This window comes from Oncorhynchus clarkii, chromosome 14, assembly GCF_045791955.1.
Source record: "Oncorhynchus clarkii lewisi isolate Uvic-CL-2024 chromosome 14, UVic_Ocla_1.0, whole genome shotgun sequence".
Taxonomy (NCBI): domain Eukaryota; kingdom Metazoa; phylum Chordata; class Actinopteri; order Salmoniformes; family Salmonidae; genus Oncorhynchus; species Oncorhynchus clarkii.
In genome coordinates this window covers 21,775,931-21,797,186 of record NC_092160.1, presented here as the reverse complement: position 1 = coordinate 21,797,186, position 21,256 = coordinate 21,775,931, and the positions used below count along the sequence as shown (strand labels likewise).

At 42.0% G+C, this 21,256-nt stretch overlaps 1 protein-coding gene across 3 annotated transcripts; it reads right to left on the bottom strand.

Moving 5' to 3' along the window:
- Window positions 1–297: 297 nt before the first annotated feature.
- Window positions 298–20,956, bottom strand: LOC139366409 (Bruton agammaglobulinemia tyrosine kinase). Of its 3 annotated transcripts, none has more exons than XM_071103861.1 (19): window positions 20,807–20,956; window positions 14,325–14,392; window positions 13,739–13,905; window positions 12,943–13,047; window positions 11,789–11,870; window positions 11,461–11,589; window positions 10,869–10,927; window positions 10,558–10,745; window positions 7,663–7,725; window positions 7,196–7,250; window positions 6,800–6,876; window positions 4,055–4,182; window positions 3,694–3,768; window positions 3,226–3,397; window positions 2,243–2,462; window positions 1,548–1,612; window positions 1,264–1,382; window positions 883–1,040; window positions 298–641 (listed from the first exon to the last, which is right to left on the bottom strand). In XM_071103861.1, the coding sequence occupies exons 3-19, from the start codon at window positions 13,877–13,879 to the stop codon at window positions 570–572; spliced, it is 1,908 nt and encodes a 635-aa protein (XP_070959962.1). In that variant the 5' UTR covers window positions 13,880–13,905; window positions 14,325–14,392; window positions 20,807–20,956; the 3' UTR covers window positions 298–569. The 3 variants fall into 3 exon arrangements, with proteins under 3 accessions (XP_070959962.1, XP_070959964.1, XP_070959963.1); XM_071103863.1 differs by having other exon boundaries at window positions 298–638; window positions 20,807–20,944; XM_071103862.1 differs by lacking the exon at window positions 20,807–20,956 and adding an exon at window positions 18,041–18,182.
- Between the last annotated feature and the right edge of the window lie 300 nt (window positions 20,957–21,256).

Sequence of the window (21,256 nt, the reverse complement as noted above, 5' to 3'; positions counted from 1 at the left end):
TAGGCTGCTGCTCTTTCTCAATAATTTAATGAAAGAACATAGCTACATTTTCAGTTGTTAAAGGGTGTTTCTTCTTACTATACATTTCAGTGGCTAGACATAGAAAAGAAACAAGAATTCTTACAGAAACAGATAGGCCTCTCTCGTATGTATGTATGTATGTATGTATGTATGCATGTATGTATGTATGTATGTATGTATGTATCATTCACCAATTATAGTAATAAAAGAAAACATACAAAATAAATAAGGAAACACTTTTCATATCTAGCATGTTCTCAATAACCAACAAATACATTCATCAAATAATATTTTATTTCACTACTGGAGTTCATCATGGGAGTCCCATGTTCAACCATATAGCATCTCTCAGCGCTCCCATAGGATGGCTGATCCTTCTTTAACAGTTTTATCTACTTCTCCTAAAGCAGGTTCCTCAATGGCTGATGCACAGAATGAATGAGGCCCTGAGGGGATGAAGCCTTGAGTCTGCTCTGCATGAGGAAGTGTATCTGCCAGAGGGATGAGTCTGCGAACTGTGTTTCAATCTCAGAATGTGGTGGTTGGATCTACTGGAGCTCATAGAGCAAGTCCTGAACAGTCACCGACAGCTCCTGAAAGGTGGGTCTCTCGTCCGCCTTCTGCCAGTCAATTCAAGAGGAGAGACAAGACATGAGGGTGAGGTAAATTGTTTTAGATTAGAAGCTGTCAAGCTGACATGTCCATTCTACTGACATTTATCTTTGACCCCCACTCATCTAGCCTGATCCCTGAACTGTGCAGTTTTGCAAACTTGGTTTGACAGTGACCATGAAATTTGGCATGACAGAATATACAGATCTGGGACCAGGCATTATGCTGGCTACTTTATACTGTACGTACATCCAGCCAACAGCTGGTCATGATGGTGTAGACTCTGTCGTTGGCCAACTGGGGGCGATAGAGGCGATGGCCTCGGGACACCTGTTCCACTATCTCATTGTTGTTTAACCGTTCGTAGGGAAGCCTCCCTAAGGTGTAGACCTCCCACATTAAGACCCCTATGGAGAGCAAGGTAACCTTGTCAATATTTATTAAATGATCAGCAGTAATGTAATGATCAGTTAGTGAATAAAGGCTAAATAGCTGTAGCCTGTTCCCAGATCTGTTCGCTCTCTCCAACTCATATGGTCATTGGTGTGACAACAACCATACCGAGTTGACAAGACAGCTCAAACAGACCTGGGACCTGGATCTGAGCTAAGATAGGAGGCCTATACAAACCATAAGCCCAGATGTCTGACTTGCTGCTGAATTTACAGTAGAGCAGGACCTCGGGAGGAGACCAGCGCACTGGGAACTTGGAGCCTGCAGAACTGGTGTACTCATCATCCAGGACATACCTGAAATGACAGGGAGAGTTGGCAACTTGTCAAGAAAGTAGCAAGAATTACATAATATTGTTGTAAGAATCAACTGTAGATTTGATTTTTTTGTCAGGTATTTCTGCAGTGTGTGCTTTTTTGTAAAAGCTGCCAGATTCAAGTACAACAATCACAGTCGTTTACCTCGACAGTCCAAAGTCAGTGACTTTAATGGTCCCATTGGTATCTACCAAGCAGTTTCTTGCAGCCTGAGAAACAGAACAGAGTATGTGTTATTTGGGCCCAGTATTGTTTATTATAGGATAGTAGTAGTACCATGTCAGGATCAGACCTGCTGTGTCTTTCAAATACCTGAGTTGCGCTTGATTTAGTTTGAACAATCAGTGTAATAGTCCCAAAAGGGAGTCAGTGGAATAGTCCCAAAAGTGGAAATGGCAAAACCCAAGCTATTTGACTTATGTGATGGAAATGTTTATCATGTGAAGAGACAGCCTTGAAAATTTTAATCTTGTCTTAGTGTCGTAAATAATCCTTGGTTCCTGCCTGTGCTTGGTAAAGATATGAGCGGAGGGGCGACATGACCTCCTCCTTAGGACCATCTGGCAGAACGCCCAGAATATGTTCTATAAGTTAAGATGGGAGACGGTGCCAGACACATGCCGGAACCAATCCTATGAACTAAACCTATGCAACGTGTCTGTAACCAGTATATAAGGATCTAACAGGACTGCCCCAGGTAGAGCTCCTGATCAACATGTGTACTTGGTGCATTGAGATGGTTGGAACCTCTCCAGCGCGCTGATAATAAACAATGAATCATTTAAGATTGACTTCGAGTGTCCCTCTGTAGAATTTCCACAACAATTATAATATCTTACCAGGTCTCTGTGGATGTACTGCTGAGCCTCCAGGTAGGCCATGCCCTCTGTGACGTCTTTACACATTTCCAGGAGCTGGATGGGGGATGGATGCTGCTTCAGCCCTTCCCGCAGATAGCTGAGTAGGCAGCCGTTGGAGAGGAACTCTGTGACAATGTAGATGGGCCTTTGTTTGGTGCAAACACCGTACAGCTGAACCAAGTTCTCGTGGCGGAGCTTCCTAGTTCAAGCGAAAAGAGACAAGATTAAGCATGTGTTGTAGGCCTATGTAGGTTAAATTGAGCAATACTATTGTCTAAGTTGGCAAAATTCCGAGAACTTTCAATAAATTCCCTGGTTTTTCCGAAATCCCATTTGGAGGATTCCCAGAATCAGGAGGGAATAAGCAGGAAATCCAGAATCCTCCAATCAGGGTTTTTGGAAAACCTGGGAATTTATTGAAAGTTCACGGAATTTTACAATTCGAGTGCCCCATATGAGGAGAATTTCAGCAGGGGATAAGGTAGAGCTGTTACCATGTATGACTCTAAATACTGTACCTCTTGTCCACAGGAGGTAGCTGGCATCTTAATTGGGGAGGACGGCCTCATGGTAATGACTGGAGCGGAATTAGTGGAATGCTATCAAATACATAAAAAAACATGGTTTCCATGTGTTTGATGCCATTCCATTAACTCCGTGCCAGCCATTATTATGAGCCGTCCTCCTCTCAGCAGCCTCCAAAGCTCTGGATATATCTCTACCTATGGATCTATTCCCTATGGCTCTAGTCCCTATTGCTCTAGTTACCTAGTCACTTTACCTCTACCTATATGTATGTGACAAATACGATTTGATTTGATTTACATCAGCACAAGTGCCTTAGGTGTAGCAGGTATGGTAGTAGGAGATAGGGGTTGAATTGAAATTGAGCATTCATTTAATACATTTGACCCCATAGTCCACTAACTGCAGCCATCTGAGATAGAAAGAGCTTTGCTTACATCATGACTTTGGCCTCCTCTATGAAGTCGTCTTCAGACATGGAGCCCTCCTTGATCATCTTGATGGCCACGTCATGCTGGCCCTGCCACTTCCCATACTTCACCACTCCAAACTGCCCGTTGCCCAGCTCCTTGATGAAGGTGAGGTGGCGTGGGTCAATCTCCCATACCCCTGGAGGACAAAACAACAAATTGAAGGAACACAATGTTTACTCATGTTAGCAATCAAGCTACAGATAGCATTTCTCAAAGTCAGTCATAAGGGTTTCTGTTACTACACTAGTCTGGTCCCATATTGTATGTGCCACAACCAACTATTATATTGTTGTCAAGTGGTACAACTACATATCTTCAGCCTGACAACACAGACAGAGAGGAGTTGCCCAGAACACAAACAGACCGGACCACCAGGCTACAGTATATACATAATACTCTCTCAATAGAAATGTATTGAAAGAACACACTCACCATAACCAAGCCCTGCTGTGGAAGGGGCATTTTTTGCACGACTTGACACAATGTATTTCAGCCTGCTGACCATACCTGGAATGGGACATGATGGACAATATATCTTAAGTGCTGTATTTCATCATGATGAACCTGTACTGTTACACAGATGCATATGAAGTGATGTGTTGGTGTAGGGATGCACATTTCCTGTTAGTTTCCCAAAATGTCCTGGTTTTCCAGAAATCTCTGTTGGGAAATTCCTGGAATCAGGAGGGAATAAGAAGGAAATCTGGAACCCTCCAACCAGGATTTCTGGAAAATCTAGGAATTTTAGGAAAGTTACTGGAATTTTGAAAACCTTAGTAGGGGTTAGTTGTACCTGCTGCATTGTGCTGGTGGTAGTTAATGAGATCTGGGATGCTGCTGAAATTGTGCTTCTCTGCCAAGTAGAACTGGCCTTGTTGGGTGGTGCAGATGTTGTAGTGTCTGCAGTTACCCGCAGTCTCCCTAATGGGAAGAGTGAGTAGTGTTTGGTTTGGTTTGAGTTAGGAGTGTTATGTTTGGTGTGAGTGAGGAGAGTTACTAGGTTGTGTTAAAGGGATAGGAATTTAAAGGGACACAACACTCCAAAATCAAACTTTGTCAGATGCTTTTAGACCTAAAAAGTAGCCTAATTCCATTGAATCTACATCCCACGCCCTTGGTTGTGTAGATCTAGTTATATGCCTCAACCCCAAATGAATGTACAAGATAAGCACTGCAAACCTAGAAATCACATAGTTCTTATCTCTTTTGTAAAAAGAAATGTTATTGTGGTGTATAGCTGGATCTTTAATATTGGAGTGTAATGTCCTTTTAATAGTTTTGTTTATTTTCATGAGCTGTGAATCTGAAAGTAACAACAAGATGCTCTGTTCACTGACACATTGATTGCATCCAAAATGGCACCCTATTCCCTATATCTTGCAAATTCAAACCTGCACCTCAAAGCTAGTTCCACTGCTTTAAAAAAAGTATTCCCCATAAATCGTGGATTGATTTAGACCTGAGACCAATGTTCCCCCTAAGCTGCGTGCGTGCGCGGGCACGCAGCTTCCCTCGGACTGCCACGCAGAAGAAATATAAACCCGCGCAGAGAAGCACGAGATTGAACTTTACTCAACCTTCTAGAGTTTTCCCCTTTCGTTAACACTATCAACATTTGTCCTCGGAGTGGGGGGTGTCCTCGGATGGGGCCACAGTGTCTCCTGACCCCTCCTGTCTCAGCCTCCAGTATTTATGCTGCAGTAGTTTGTGTCAGGGGGGTTGGGTCAGTTTGTTATATCTGGAGTACTTCTCCTGTTCTATTCGGTGTCCTGTGTGAATTTAAGTGTGCTCTCTCTAATTCTCTCTTTCTCTATTTCTTTCTCTCTCTCAGAGGACCTGAGCCCTAGGACCATGCTGACATGATGACTCCTTGCTGTCCCCAGTCCACCTGGCCGTGCTGCTGCTCCAGTTTCAACTGTTCTGCCTTATTATTATTGGACCATGCTGGTCATTTATGAACATTTGAACATCTTGGCCATGTTCTGTTATAATCTCCACCCGGCACAGCCAGAAGAGGACTGGCCACCCCTCATAGCCTGGTTTCTTCCTAGGTTTTGGCCTTTCTAGGGAGTTTTTCCTAGCCACCGTGCTTCTACACCTGCATTGCTTGCTGTTTGGGGTTTTAGGCTGGGTTTCTGTACAGCACTTTGAGATATCAGCTGATGTACGAAGGGCTATATAAATACATTTGATTTGATTTGATTTTGCTCTACTGTGAGAATTGTGCTCAAATCAATGTAATATTATCCACTTTCAATGTCACATACCCAAACAAAATGAACTATGCAAGACTTAACTAACTGTTTAAGAGATTTTCTTGTAGGCAGAGCGCCTTGTAGGCAGAGCGCCTTGTAGGCAGAGCGCATTGGAGTAGAATTCAATTGCATTGACAGACACAACTCAGGCCTGTATTCGACACAGACCACTGCACCATAACCAATCAGAGCTGAAGTAGACCATCAACAATGGGGGAGTGGTTGCTTCCTACAAGAGCACAAAATGTGTGCATTTCTAGACATCTTTGAAAAGCAAGTCAGGTCAATAACTTTTTTTATGTCTTAAAGGAGCTGTGTTGTATTTTGGGGCAGTGTTGTATTTTGAGACAGGCTTGAATAAGCTAAGTAGCCAATAGGTTGATGGTAGCATAATTTGTCTGATTCTCTGTAATAATGGTATATGAATAATGAATGCTATTTTGTAAAGTGGTTTCTTGCATCAAACAACACACCCTTTTTCATCGCCTGTTTGAAGGACATGTCGATAAACAGGATAATGTCAAGCCCTGCATGTTTTTTCAAAACTCTCATTGAACACAACACATTGCTGTTACTGTAGACTGAGTACCAGAACAGATATTTCATGTTCACATGTTATGGGATGCAATATTCTCCATGTTTTTTTATGGTAGGCCTGTTTATCTGGTAGGCCTACATTATGATCAAATAGCCACAGTAACCTACTTGGCCACAGTTAAAACTATAACTTAAAGCGGGAACAGTCTCAGTGTTCACAGCCTCCGTGCTCACAGTAAATTACATTTGCTCAGTGCCAAACATTGCTTGGGACACCAACAGTTTCAGGTAGAACATTTGAATACTCCTGCCATATATAGTGTGGTACTTTTGACCCAAGCCCTTTGAAAGGTTGTTCAGAAAGAATAATCCTGGTTTTGCATGGAGACATTTACATCTCTCTTCCTCTGCAGGCGGCTGTTTTTGCTTTCAATATCTACTGCTGAGCAGTTCTTCTTTTGACTTTCCATTTATGGTCTGTGTTTGACATTGCATCCAATCCCTATGTAGTGCACTACTTTAGACCAGAGCCATATGGTCAAAAGTAGTGCACTACATAGAGAATTGTGTACCATTTTGAACTCATTCAGGGTTTTGACTAGTGGATAGGCCTACTCCCAGGATGTGTCCCAAATAGCACCCCCTGGGCTCTGGTCAAAAGTATTGGACCATAAAGGGAATAGGTTGCCATTTGGGACGCAGTCACAGTTAGCCATGCCCCATCTGTCTGCCCTCAATAAACTCACCCGCCCTTGGTGAACACAGAAACGGTGTACTTCCCAGCTTTGCTTGAGTCACGTACTAAGAAACCACCATCTTTGTTCTGGGAAAAAAGAAAAATCAATAACCTCAATAGCAGAGGTACATACTAAGCAGAGGCAGTATTGCTTTGTGAGTATCCCATAGCAATGTTCTGTCATTCTAAGCTATTTGACAGATGATGGTGCCCATAGCTAAAATTGGTGTCCATAGCTAATGGTATAAGGACCACAGATCAGAGGACCACAATGGAAATAACTTTTGTGATATTTTAAATGATTTTAAATGCAGCACTTGTGTTGCTGGTGTAAGCAAAAGAGAGGAACAGTGGTATGTCAACGGATACTGTATGTTACAGATGTTTGTTTTCTCATTGAGATTACCTCTGTCTTCAACAGATTCTCTGCCTGGCTACGGTTCATGCTCTTGCAGTACCAGCTGGGAAAAAGAAAAGGTGAAATGTGCATTTTATAAACCACTATGGTTAACCTGACCTCATAGCAACGGGTATTAAAGCAGGTCACATGAGGCAGTATTCTGCTGAATCGTGTTAATTAGGCACTAAACGGAAGAAAACAGATTGAAACAGGGAGGGACTACCTTGATTCATCCAATAAGAAATGCACATTTTCGCATCCAGTTGCAAAACATTTTGAAACGTTTTCTGTTACGTGCCCCACTGAACACGGCCCTGCTGGGATTTAATGTGTTCGGAAGGTGTGGTGACTTGGTACCTCATTATTTTTGGTTCCCACAGGATTAGAGAGGTGTAGGATTACATCTGAAACCCTATCATTGTAATGCAATGTTTAATAGTCAATGTTTTGTAGCAAGAGAATTCCATACTCACTCAAACTTTTCCAGTTCATTTCCAGCCTCCACAACGTAATTACTGGGAATGTATCCCTCCTTGCTGCAAAGGAAGGCCACACACAATCTCCTGATAAGTCAATGTACATTTAGCATGTTAAAGACACAGGGTGACGTTTTCATGCTGCACAACAGTTCACATCTGTGAAAAACATACCTTAAAACTCAAAATTTTAATCTAGCTGTGTGATTCAATTGAACACTTTTCCTCAACAATATGCATGATACAAATATGATTATTTAACTTAGTTTAGTCATCTCAGCAATGCATAAACACACATTTCTGAAGAAAAGTATCAAATTAAATCACACTGCCAGATTAAAATGAGTTTTACTGTGTTTTTCATCATCACTATTTTGCATCATGAAAATGTCGCCCATAATGTATGAAAGGGATATGATTGTTATTCTTACTGCATGTTAAAACAACACACATATCATGAAAACAGTTTAAATGCACCTGTGACTTTAAGATACCAATGTACCTTAACCTTGGTATACTGATCATATCACCAGTCGTCATCTCTACTCTTGGAAGCATGTCATTGTTTTGTTACAGGGCCAAGGGTCAGTCAGGGCTTTTTTAAAGTGTTTTTCTAGTGCTTTCTTGTTGATAGGTGTTATGTTTAAAATCGAGGTGCGGCGGACTATGTATTTTGTAAATAACAGCTGGTGCACGATATCTAAGGAAGTCTCAAGATTTTGCTCGCCTGAGTTAGGGTGGTCTACAGAGTACCTCATGATAAGCTATCCACCGAGAGAGTATTCATCTGTATTTTTCGTAGCTGTCTACATACCACCACAGACTGAGGCTGAGTCCGCACTCAATGAGCTGTATTCCGCCATAAGCAAACAGGAAAATGTTCATCCAGAGGCGGCACTCCTAGTGACCGGGGACTTTAATGAAAGGAAACTTAAATCTGTTTTACTACATTTCTATCAGCATGTTAAATGTGCAACCGGAGGGAAAAAAACTCTGGACCACCTTTACTCCACACACAGAGATGCATACAAAGCTCTCCCTCGCCTTCCATTTGGCAACATGACCATAATTCTTTCCTCCTGATTCCTGCTTACAAGCAAAAATTAAAGCAGGAAGCACCAGTGACTCGATCAATAAAAAAGTGGTCAGATGAAGCAGATGCTAAACTACAGGACTGTTTTACTATCACAGACTGGAACATGTTCCGTGATTCCTCCGATGGCATTGAGGAGTACACAAAATCAGTCACTGGCTTCATCAATTAGTGTATCGATGACGTCGTCCCCACAATGACCGTACCCACCTCAACCAGAAGCCATGGATTACAGGCAACATCCGCACTGAGCTAAAGGTTTGAGCTTCCGCTTTCAAGGAGCAGGACTCTAACCCGGAAGCTTATAAGAAATCCCGCTATCCCCTCCGACGAACGATCAAAGAGGCAAAGCGTCAACACAGGACTAAGATCGAATCTTACTACACCAGCTCTGGCGCTTGTCGGATGTGGCAGGGCTTGCAAACCATTACAGACTAGAAAGGGAAGCACAGCCGGGCGAAGGGTCGGTCAGGGCTTTTTGAATGTTTTTCTTGTGCTTTCTTGTTGATAGGTGTTATGTTTTATAAGTGTTCTTCCAGCAAACACACAGCCCAGCAGGTAACATACATCATAATGGTATCATTTCCAGGTTGTAAACTGGTTACATTTTACTGGTTGCTAAAATACTTGTTCCTTTAAAAACAGTGTACAACCTGAACAACTTCACATAATATTGTCATAATGATTGCAACCAAGTTTTGCCCACTGGGAGGCGAGTGCACAAAACATTAAAAACATCTGCTCTTTCTAGGTGAAAGATATGATCCCCTTAATGATGTCACTTGTTAAATCCACTTCAATCAGTGTAGATGAAGGGAGGAGACAGGTTAAAGAAGGATGCTTAAGCCTTGAGACAATGGATTGTGTGTGTGTGTGTGCCATTCAGAGGGTGAATAGGCAAAACAAAAGATTTAAGTGCCTTTGAACGAGGTATGGTAGTAGGTGCCAGGCGCATCGATTTGTGTCAAGAACTGCAACACTGCTGGGTTTTTCACACTCAACAGTTTGTCATGTGTATCAAGAATTACCCATCACCCAAAGGACATCCAGCCAACTTGACACAACTGTGGGAAGCATAGGAGTCAACATGGACATTGTAGAGTCCATGCCCAGACAAATTAAGGCTGTTCTGAGAGCAAAAGGTGGGCGGTGCAACTCAATATTAGGAAGGTGTTCCTAATGTTTGGTATACTCAGTGTATGACAATCACTAGCAGTTACTCAATTAGCCCATGTCAGCTAAAAAAAATATATATATATTGGTAAATTAGTCTAGTTAGTCTAGCCAGCTATTCAAACAGGGGCCCTGACCTCCAGGGGCCCCCATTGATTTTGTTATCATATTAGCATGGCGTAAGTCAAGGAAAAATGTGTAGAATTGCAGGAAATTAGCTTTAAAACTGCAACACTTTCTCCCCACCCCATGGCAAAATGTGTAGAATTGCAGGGAATATACTGTAAAACTGCAAAAAACATTGTTCTGTAAAGCAAAACTATTTGTTTACCTTCTTTTAATAAAATACCTTTTCTGGTAACAGATCCCTCTGTATATATTAAATGTGAGTTCATGTGTAGTGGCTAATTGTATGTATCTAACAGGCTATGTGTTTGTAGATGGACTGAGGTGAATGAAGCTAAAGTGATAATGGCTGTGGCCATTTTTTGCTTCTTTTTGCTGTTCTCCAAATAGCATTTTAAAATGAGCATAAATTGTATAGAAATGCAGAAAATTAGCTTCAACTTTCTTAAACAACCTTTCCTCCACCTGTCTCTTCTCGATTTCCTCTCTGCCTCTCTCACCCGTATTTGTCCCTGGCCCTCCACCAGTTGGAGTCAGACATCTCCAGAATTATGTACTCCTCATCCTTCCTCAGCTCCAGATCCTGTGGCGTGGAGGGTGTGTACTCATACTCAGCGACCACCGTCATGCCTGTGGTGAGCGCAGGCTCCTCGGGAGGCTGCGGAGGTAAAGGCCTCAAAGGTTTCTCCTGAAAAATGGGATGGGTGACAACATTGATAAAGACGGGTGATACTGTATATCCTTCCTGTATCAATCAGAGGTAGAGATACTGTAACTGAACGCAAGAGTGGCGAGAACATGTAAGACAGACCTCTTCTGGCGTAGGTGGAAGGGGTTTTCTGGATTGCCTCCGAGACCCCTTTGAAACCCCTATAAGGGAAAGGGAGTGCTTCATGTTTTGTTCTCTGTGACTACAATTTATGCTTCTCTGCCGTTACCTATAATACTTATTTCCTCAGTTACTTGTTATCACTTCAAGCCTGCAGGTACAAGTTTTAAATGGTTATATAAGTATGTATCTCTATGTATCAACATTTATACTGATACAAAATGGCTGGTATTCGTCTGGGGCATTATGAGGTGATTATAAGACATCATAGATGCATTATAAATACATCATACATGCATTATAAAGACATCATACATGCATTATAAGACATCATATATGCATTATAAGACATCATAATCATATATCATACACATCTTTCAATGCATCAGAGTCATATATTGAGATATATCTGAATATATGGTTCTGCGATGCATTATAACAGCATCATAGTGCATTATACCTGCAAGCTTTAAGTAAAATGTTCCCATTTACTTCCTAATTACATAAGCTGGTAGAGAACACATACTCTTTTTACTGCCAGTTTTATTGATGGCTTTCCCACCACATTACTGACCTACATTCTTGTTCTCCAGCACCCTGCAGCCCATGGCTTGTTTGACTTCCTGCTGGCAGCACTGCCACATGCCGTCCATCCAGAAGCATGGGTGGTACTTCTGCATCAGGTCCTTGTTGAAACGCACCACTTAACATGGCGGCACAGAATGTGGGACGACATTTACATTGGATCAACACTGGCAATTTGCATAGACACCTATATCTGACTAAACAATGGAGCTGGTATTATGGGCCGTAAGGAAATGTTTATGGTATCTCATGTCTCCCTTTGTCTATTCTTCGTCCGACACTTTAGTGTTAGGTGTACGATAATGCTGCAAACTGACCATGCTTCAGCTTGTGGAGCCACTGCTTTCGGACCTCGTCGCTCTTGGCGAATATGTAAAGTGGGCCCTCATCGTAGATTATCTGTGGTAAATTGGGGGATAGAGAGAAACAGCTGTTTCTTCAGTTGGTGAAGGGTAGTACCAGGTCAGGCCGTACACATGAAAGCAATACAATAGTGTAGAAGTATCTATTTTATTACAACAATAGGGACGAAAACACTATTTTCTGAACCTGCTCTCAGATCTGTTTGTGCTATATAGCAAGCAATGACCATAGGTTACTGCTTTGGAGATAAATAAATGCCTGCCACATTAGGTTACCTTATTGTGCTTCTGAGCCTTGCTGCTACCCATCCCACAAACTCCTCATTTAGGGGTATGCAAATATATTGGGCATTTCCTGTGTCTTTATAGAGGCTGTAATATCATTTGCTGCTTAGTCACCATGTCTACTGTGGTGACACCTGCGCTGTTGTTGAAACCCTCAGTTCAGCTCGGTCTCCACTGTCAAGAGAGTTGTTTTCACTTCTTCTTATTGACTTTCAGCATGTTAACCATTTCTGCACTGCTGGGTAAATTAGTTTCTCTGTTGAGGTAGATTGACTTTCAGCATGTTAACCATTTCTGCACTGCTGGGTAAATTAGTTTCTCTGTTGAGGTAGATTGACTTTCAGCATGTTAACCATTTCTGCACTGCTGGGTAAATTAGTTTCTCTGTTGAGGTAGATTGACTTTCAGCATGTTAACCATTTCTGCACTGCTGGGTAAATTAGTTTCTCTTAGGTAGATGCAGTATATCCCTTTTCACCTCAAAGCTACCTGAATAGTCTCTATGGGCTTTTCATCCTGCATGATATTAGCCCAGGGCTAACTGGACCCTCAACTAAGACTGAGCAAAGTAAATGCCTGGAGAATAGTGTCAGAGAGTTAAAGGAAGCACAACGCTTCACTAAACATCTACAGTATCTAGAGGTCATCTGATGTCACTCAACTGGAGCAACAGTGATGGAGTGCATTCTCTTTTTACTGCCACACAGAATTATTGTAACAGGACACGAGAAGAAGAGAGAGTGAACTAAAACATCCACAGGTCTGAGATCTGTGGTTGTGTTAATCTCATTGGTCTCACTGATCTAGGACCAGCAGTAGCTCACCTGGAACGGGTACTGGCGCTCCGCGGGGGCACTGGGCTCCGGCTGTACTGTCCCCACACACTTGATCTTATCGATGCCCACGGTGCCTTTCAACCCCTTCTTTTTCTGCACAGAGGATAAGGATTACAGTGAGTGGGAGAACGGCAGGACTACTAAACCCAGACCTATTGAGATGACCAACAATACAGGTACTGCAGTATGTTTGTGGGAGCATAGCGTAGTATGATAGAATTGTTATAGTGTTAAACTACGCTTGGGTTATGGTCAGTGTTTATAATGATAACATAAGCCAGCAGCATACCACCCTGCATACCACTGCTGGCTTGCTTCTGAAGCTAAGGAGGGTTGGTCCTGGTCAGTTCCTGGATGGGAGACCAGATGCTGCTGGAAGTGGTGTTGGAGGGCCAGTAGAAGGCTCTCTTTCCTCTGGTCTAGAAAAAAATATCCCACTGCCCTGTGTAGGGTGCCGTCTTTCGGATGGGACGTTAAACGGGTGTCCTGACTCTCTGAGTTCATTAAAGATCCCATGGCACTTAACGTAATAGTAGGGTGTTAACCCTGGCTAAATTCCCAATTTGGCCCTCAAACCACCACGGTCACCTAATAATCCCCAGTTTACAATTGGCTCATTCATCCCCCTCCTCTCCCCTGTAACTATTCCCCAGGTCGTTGCTGCAAATGAGAACGCGTTCTCAGTCAACTTACCTGGTAAAATAATAGATAAATAAAATTAAAAATACAGTACATTAACCTGGTCCCAGATCAGCACAAACAGATCCAGGCTACGAGTACATACCCCTTTGTCCAGATCATAGTCGTAGTAGGCGATCTTGTCCTGTGTCAGGATGAACAGCCTCTCTTTGAAGTTTAAAGGGGAGGTCTTCTTCTTCTGCTGGGAGCGTTTTATAAAGATCTCTTCCAGGAGATTGTCTGACATGGTCTGATCAGATGTTATCCCCCTACCTGGAGAAAAGGCAAGTCAACTTAACAGCTACAGTCAGAGATGGAAGAAAGTATAAAATGTTTTGGTCTCATGCATTCAAGGCCTGATGGGGGATAAAGAGACCAGCAGCTTCAACCACATCAAGTGCTGTAGCAAACCTTGCTAGTGACCGTAGCTACTGGAGGAAACGTGTAGTTGACTGTTCTCATGAACAACATAATTTGATTAATGGTGTACTGTACAGGTATTTACCTGAAACTCAGCTTATCACAAGTTTCCACAGTGCTTAACAGAGTAGGGTAACATTTCCCTCTAGACACTGCCCTAAGGTCAGTTTTACATTGTCATCCCTCATGGTTAAGGTTAGGATTTTGGGAAGGTATATCTATAAGACTATAAGACCAACTTCCCCCAGGTTCTTATACGACTAACTACTTACCTACTCTTCATGAACTCTGCGCTTTGTCACTACAGCATAGATCTAAAGCATAGATCTACAGCATAGATCTGAAAGCAGATAGAAACAGATAGTAACAGATGTGATCCGGAGCAGATATCAGTGTATATATATTAACCCCTGGTTTGCATGAGCGCTCCTGCCAATGTTTCCTCCTTCGTTGTGGCACAACTGTTTCCTTTACCCACATCTTCCTGCTTCTCTACAGATGTAGGATCTTAATTTGATCCAGTTTGCTACAGCAGGAAAGTAATACTGCAGCAACAGGAAATATGAATTATTATTATTTTGTAAGAGTTGATACATTGAAAATCAAGTCTGAAATTTCAAAGTGGAACCTCAACATTTTTTAAATGTCCTCCATTGCAGGAAAGTTCTCCAGCAACAGTGTGATCAAATTAATATCCTACATCTGTAAGATGGTGCCAGAGAAGAAGGCTGACAATTTACTTGTTCCTATCCAATTGTGTTTTTGTTTGTTTCTTTGCATTGTTTGTAACTTATTTTTTAACTTATTTTGTACATAATGTTGCTGCTACCGTCTCTTATGACCGAAAATAACTTCTGGACATCAGAACAGCGATTACTCATCATGATCTGGCAGAATCCTTTTTTTCCTTTAACGACAAGCCCGACGTGAATGATATGCTGCTTTACTGGGACCAGGCCCAGATCCCCGTCATTTGCGTGAAGAGAAGGTGGAGAAAAATGGACCGGAGGGCGGGCTACTTTCTGAGAATTTGTAGGCGATCGAATAAACCCCCACTGCCTTCCATTCTGCTAGCAAACTCGCAATCTTTGGAAAATAAAATCTATGACCTACGCGGAAGATTAAACTACAAACGGGACATTCAAAAGTGTAATATCCTATGCTTCACGGAGTTGTGGCTGAACGATGACATTATCAACATACAGCTGGCTGGTTATACGCTGTATCAGCAGGATAGAACAGTGGTGTCTCGTAAGACGGGGCGGCAGACTATGTCTTTTGTATATAACAGCTGGTGCACAATATCTAAGGAAGTCTCAAGGTTTTGCTTGCCTGAGTTAGTGTGGTCTACAGCTTATCATGAGGTACTCTATCTACCGAGAGAGTTTTCGTCTAAATACCACCACAGACCGATGCTGGCACTAAGACCGCACCAAATGAGCTCTATTCTGCCATAAGCAAACAGGATCCAGAGGTGGCGCTCCTAGTAGCAGGGACTTTAATGCAAGGAAACTTAAATCGGTCTCACAAAATTTCTATCAGCATGTGCAAACAGAAGGAAAAAACTCTGGACCACCTTTACTCCACACACAGAGACGCATACAAAGCTCTCCCTAGCCCTCCATTTGGCAAATCTGACGATAATTATATCCTCCTGATTCCTGCTTACAAGCTAAAATTAAAGCAGGAAGCAACAGTGACTCGATCAATAAAAAAGTGGTACAGGACTCTTTGCTGGCACAGACTGGAAAATGTTCCGGGATTTCTCCAATTGCATTGAGGAGTACACAAAATCAGTCATTGGCTTCATCAATAAGTGCATCGATGACGTTGTCCCCACAATGACCGTACATACATACCCCAACCAGAAGCCATGGATATCACCGACAATAACAAGACAGCCTATAGGGAGGAGGTCAGAGACCTGGCCGTGTGGTGCCAGGACAACAACAACTTCTTCCTCAACGTGATCAAGACAAAGGAGATGATTGTGGACTACAGGAAAAAGAGGACAGAGCACACCCCAAATCTCATCGAGGGCGCTATAGTGGAGCAGGTTGAGAGCTTCAAGTTCCTTGGTGTTCACATCACCAACAAATTAACATGGTCCAAGCACACCAAGACAGTCGTGAAGAGGGCACGACAAAACCTATTCCCCCTCAGGAGACTGAAAAGATTTTGGCATGGGTCCTCAGATCCTCAAAAGGTTCTACAGCTGCACCATCGAGAGCATCCTGACCGGTTGCATCACCACCTGGTATGGCAACTGCTCGGCCTCCGACCGCAAGGCACTACAGAAGGTAGTGCGTACTGCCCAGTACATCACTGGGGCAAAGCTTCCTGCCATCCAGGACAAGGTGGTGTCAGAGGAAGGCTCTAAAAATGGTCCAAGACTCCAGCCACCCAAGTCATAGACTGTTCTCTTTGCTACCGCACGGCAAGCGGTACCGTAGCACCAAGTCTAGGTCCAAGAGGCTTCTAAACAGCTTCTTCCCCCAAGCCATAAGACCACTGAACATTAATCAAATGGCTACCCAGACTTTTGCATTGCCCCCACCCCCTCTTTTACACCTCTGCTACTCTCTGTTGTTATCATCTATGCATAGTCACTTTAATAACTCTACCTACATGTACATATTACCTCAATTACCTCAACTAACTGGTGCCCCTGCACATTGACTCTGTACCGGTACCCCCCTGTATATTGTCTCGCTATTATTAATTTACTGCTGCTCTTTATTTACCTGTTACTTTTATTTCTTATTCTTATTTGTATTGCATTGTTGGTTAAGGGCTCATAAGTAAGCATTTCACTGTAAGATCTACACCTGTTATATTTGGCACATGCAACATTTTATTTTATTTGTATGTTCCATAACACATTGACCCTCTCTTTTCCCCATACGATGAAGGCAGGACATTATCGGCTACCCCTCGCAAACCTTTCCCCACCTACAATCGTTGCCAATGCTTATGCTCTCATGTCTGATATTGTTAAAGGGAAAGTTCACTAAGGATTTGGGTTCATTGACTTACAGCGTAGCGTTAATAATGCTTAGTGCATAATAATGCGTATCTCTGTTGGCATGCTGGCATACACTATCCCTTTTATTTGATGAATGTCCACAAACTCTATTTTTGGTAATGCAGTTCTATTGAAGTGACAATACTTTGTTGAACTCGTGAAATATGGGGAGAAATAGGTCCCTATTGTAGGAAACATAAGACACAGAGACAAAAGGATTCCTATGCTCTTCTTTGTATCTACCACCCATTGCACCTTGCTGGGTTGGTCAACCACACCACTGTCAGCCTTCCACACAAAACAAGGCCTCTATTGATTCATTCCAGCATCAGACGGAAGGAAAGCAAGTTTGACAAATAGACAGATAGCGTCAGATATTTGTTAATTATCTGGGGATCAGGATAATGGCTCCACTATGGACACTGGTGTGGTGATGTCACCTCAGCTGATACCACAGGCCACAAATGTACAGAGTATGATCATCTGATAACATAAAGCATGAAAATGCCATTGTTCACCATGCAGAAGAGCTGGGTCCAAATTCATACATATGTCAAATACTTTGTATTTGAGGTACTCTAGATTTACTGGTATCTTGGGGTTTTCGGGTACTATTCCATTGGATACACTGCAAACGTTGGCAAACTAAATCAAGCATACATATCAAGTATTCAATAGTATTTGATCTACTTGACCTTCCCTTTCATACAGGCCACAGAATCAACAACAGTTTTTCTTCTTTCAAATAACTGACTTAACCCCAAAATTAAACCCAATGAGGAATTATTTCAAAGTCCAAGTAACCATGTATAGTTCCCTGCCTGCATCATCAATACAACCTTCTAGTTCTCTTTTAACATAGGCATGAAAAATTATCCTAAAATGAACACAGCGCTCAAAAAAGGAATACTTCAATGTCACAGACATGTAACGACAGAACGTTTCTCACCAACTCCAACTCACCCATGTTCCTTATACCGTAGATATATTCAAAAGAGCTTAATCGTTAAGGTCCCTCTGCATGCTATCTCCATGATACAAGTTTACTCAGCTCAGCTCAGACTATTTTAAACACCCTCCTTCTCACTTCCTGATTGCATCTGCTGCTGATACCCCCTCTCTTTTCACACTACTAGATAGTAGGCACATCCGACTAGCCATGAGTGTAATGTTTTCTTTCACACTAGCTAGATGATTTTGATATTATGCAGTATGTCAACAACAGTATTATAATTTTGTGTAATGTTATGTTACAAATAATCCTCTTTGACACATAATCAAACCCCTTGCCTCTGCTGCAAGCTCATACTGTGCAGTCCACACAATATTTCAAACATAGGTTGTTTACATGCAGATATAAGCCTGGGCAAAACACTGACCTAAAGCTTCTAGGTAGAGCAAGTATAAATTTGTCTCTTTAGTGGCTGCAGCTGTCCTATCAATCGTAATATCTTGTATTACAGCAGTCGTGTTTAGCCTGTCAGCCACACAAGTGCTAGGTTTTTTCTAAAGAGCTTGAGTCACTTGGGCTGACACAGTAGAATTTATAGGGAAGTTGCAACAGTGTTGCACTGCAATGCTAAATAAAAAGAGACAATGTTGGAAAGTATCAGTGGCACCACTGTGGTTCAACTGGTTACTGTTTCATCCCCTCTTCCTCTCTTGACACTGTCATAACACTACTAACACATAGTATAATACATACTACCAACAACATACCACCAGTATTTATTTGTTTGATACAAGCCTCAGTGTGGGATAAACAAAATGCCAGGGACACAGCATCCAATCAATCACACTGAGGATGTGTCTCTTAAATCGACTAACCAATGGTGAAGAGGAATACAGACTTTATGCACAGTAACAGACATGGGTTCAATATCATTTTATGGAGTACTTTGTCTTATTTTCAATGACACACTCCCTTCCAATGAAAGTGTTGGTTTGTTGATAACAGGAACCTTGCAACAAATGCTCTCTGGACGTTTCCTGTCTGATAAGTGTGTGTGTCTTTACATGGAGAGTTTACTTTTGTGGTGACACACATACACACTCAGTGTGTGTCTGACCACAAAAGGAAACTCTCCATGTGAAGATATTTAGGCAGAAGGGTTCCTCACATCCTCAGATAATACAAACAGGCCAAAACATACAAACAGATCTTGGTTTTACAAACCCTACTTTCTTCCTTAATGTAACATACCAGCTACTAAAAGAAATGGGTCAAGAAGACGTACTGCATAGCGGGGTGACTGTTCTTTGTAGAAGCGAAGGCAGCTTTCGGCTTGCAATTTCTTTGCATCAATGTTTCAGGGATATTGCTGAAATTGCACAGACCAACATACACTGGGTGCACAAAACATTAAGAACACGTTCCTAATATTGAGCCTCAATTCGTCGGGGCAAGGTGTAGAAAGTGTTCCACAGGGATGCTGGCCCATGTTGACTCCACTACTTCCCACAGTTGTCTCATGTTGGCTGAATGTCCTTTGGGTGGTGGACCATTCTTGATACACACGGGAAACTGTTGAACGGCAAAAACCCAGCAGCATTGCAGTTCTTCACACAAACAGGTGTGCCTGACCGTACCAAGTTGAAAGGCAGTTAAATCATTTGTCTTGCCCATCACCCTCTGAATGGCACACAGACACAATCCGTGTCTCAATTGTCTCAAGGCTTAAAAATCCTTATTTAACCTGTCTCCTCCCCTTCATCTACACTGATTAAAGTGGATTTAACAAGTGACATCAATAAGGGATCATAGCTTTCCCCTGGAATCACCTGGTCAGTCTATGTCATGGAAAGATCAGGTGTTCCTTGTGTTTTGTACACTGTGTATGTTATCAAATTAATATTAAGTAATTCATGTTTAATATCCAGCTCCAAAACTCTCCACTGTGAAATGTAAACATAAGAGCATGGACAGTGGACACGTAACAACAAAGTTTAAGAATGAACATGATAGTGTTTGTTTTCTATTTCCAATCACTCCACTGCTATCCAAAGTGCATTGTAACTCATTCATTGACAAAATATAGTACATATTGCATTAAGGGCAATGTCTTTAATATGAAGAAGGGAAAAAAAGTACCGACTACATGTTCTTTGATATGCATGTGGGCATCATCCACCCTCCAACATACAATGTGTTCAAGACAGGCCTGGACAATGAATGAACATCTAATAGAGATACTGAGGAATGATACATGAATGATATGCTGTAGTTTGTTTGGACATTTTCCATCACTTTTCATGAACAAGAAATTTGATTTAACCATGTTGCTGCTTTGGATACGATAGTGAAAGTCCAGAAACGTCAAGCTTGCTTCAATGTTGGAGCTCCCGATGTCCTCCCAATGTAATGGTAATTTACTATCATTCATGCTTTACATAGTCCCATTTCTGGTTGAAACCTCATCAAAAGAGACCAAATTGATGACTTTTAATTATTTCTTAGATATCATGTAGTGGTAATGTCAACCTTCTGACTTACCTTTTAATATAACAATTTAAACCTTTATTTACCCAGGTAAGTCTTTCAGAACAAACTCTCTTCTACAATGACCATCTGGTTCTCTCTCAGGTAAGGAGGACCTGCATACTCAATAGAAGCCTATTTTTCAATGTAACGCATACAGTAATACATAGCCTGCATGTAACCTACAGAGCTTTCGTTTTTCCCAGCAGATGGACCCCTACCATTTAGTTAGCAAATACCTCATCACTTACCTTAACTCTGACACTCAGCAACGCCTATAGACAGACCACTGTCTGCAGACTGTGATGTGGAGGGTTGACATGGACAAAGACCTCTGCTATGGCTGCTCTTATTCCATGTACTAACAGTGTGTGGCAGCAGGAGACTAAACCCCACCCTTTCAGAGGAATTGACTTCACGCAGTTCCCTTTTTGCTTCCTGCTCATTTTTATATTAGCTCTCTGAAGCAGAGTTTGTGTGATGTCGAAGAGGGCCAACTAACCATTAACGCGCCAGTATCCGTAAAGTAGGCTAAGGAATGAGTTATTTACAGTAGCATTAGACTGTGTTCAAAGTTGACTGCCTCTGTGAAATGATAACTTCCTTGAGGCCTTTATAGACCAATGATAAGAAGAAAAACAGCTTGAGTATAGGCTTAGTGATGAATATGGAATGTATGTGTATACATTATTGTTACCATT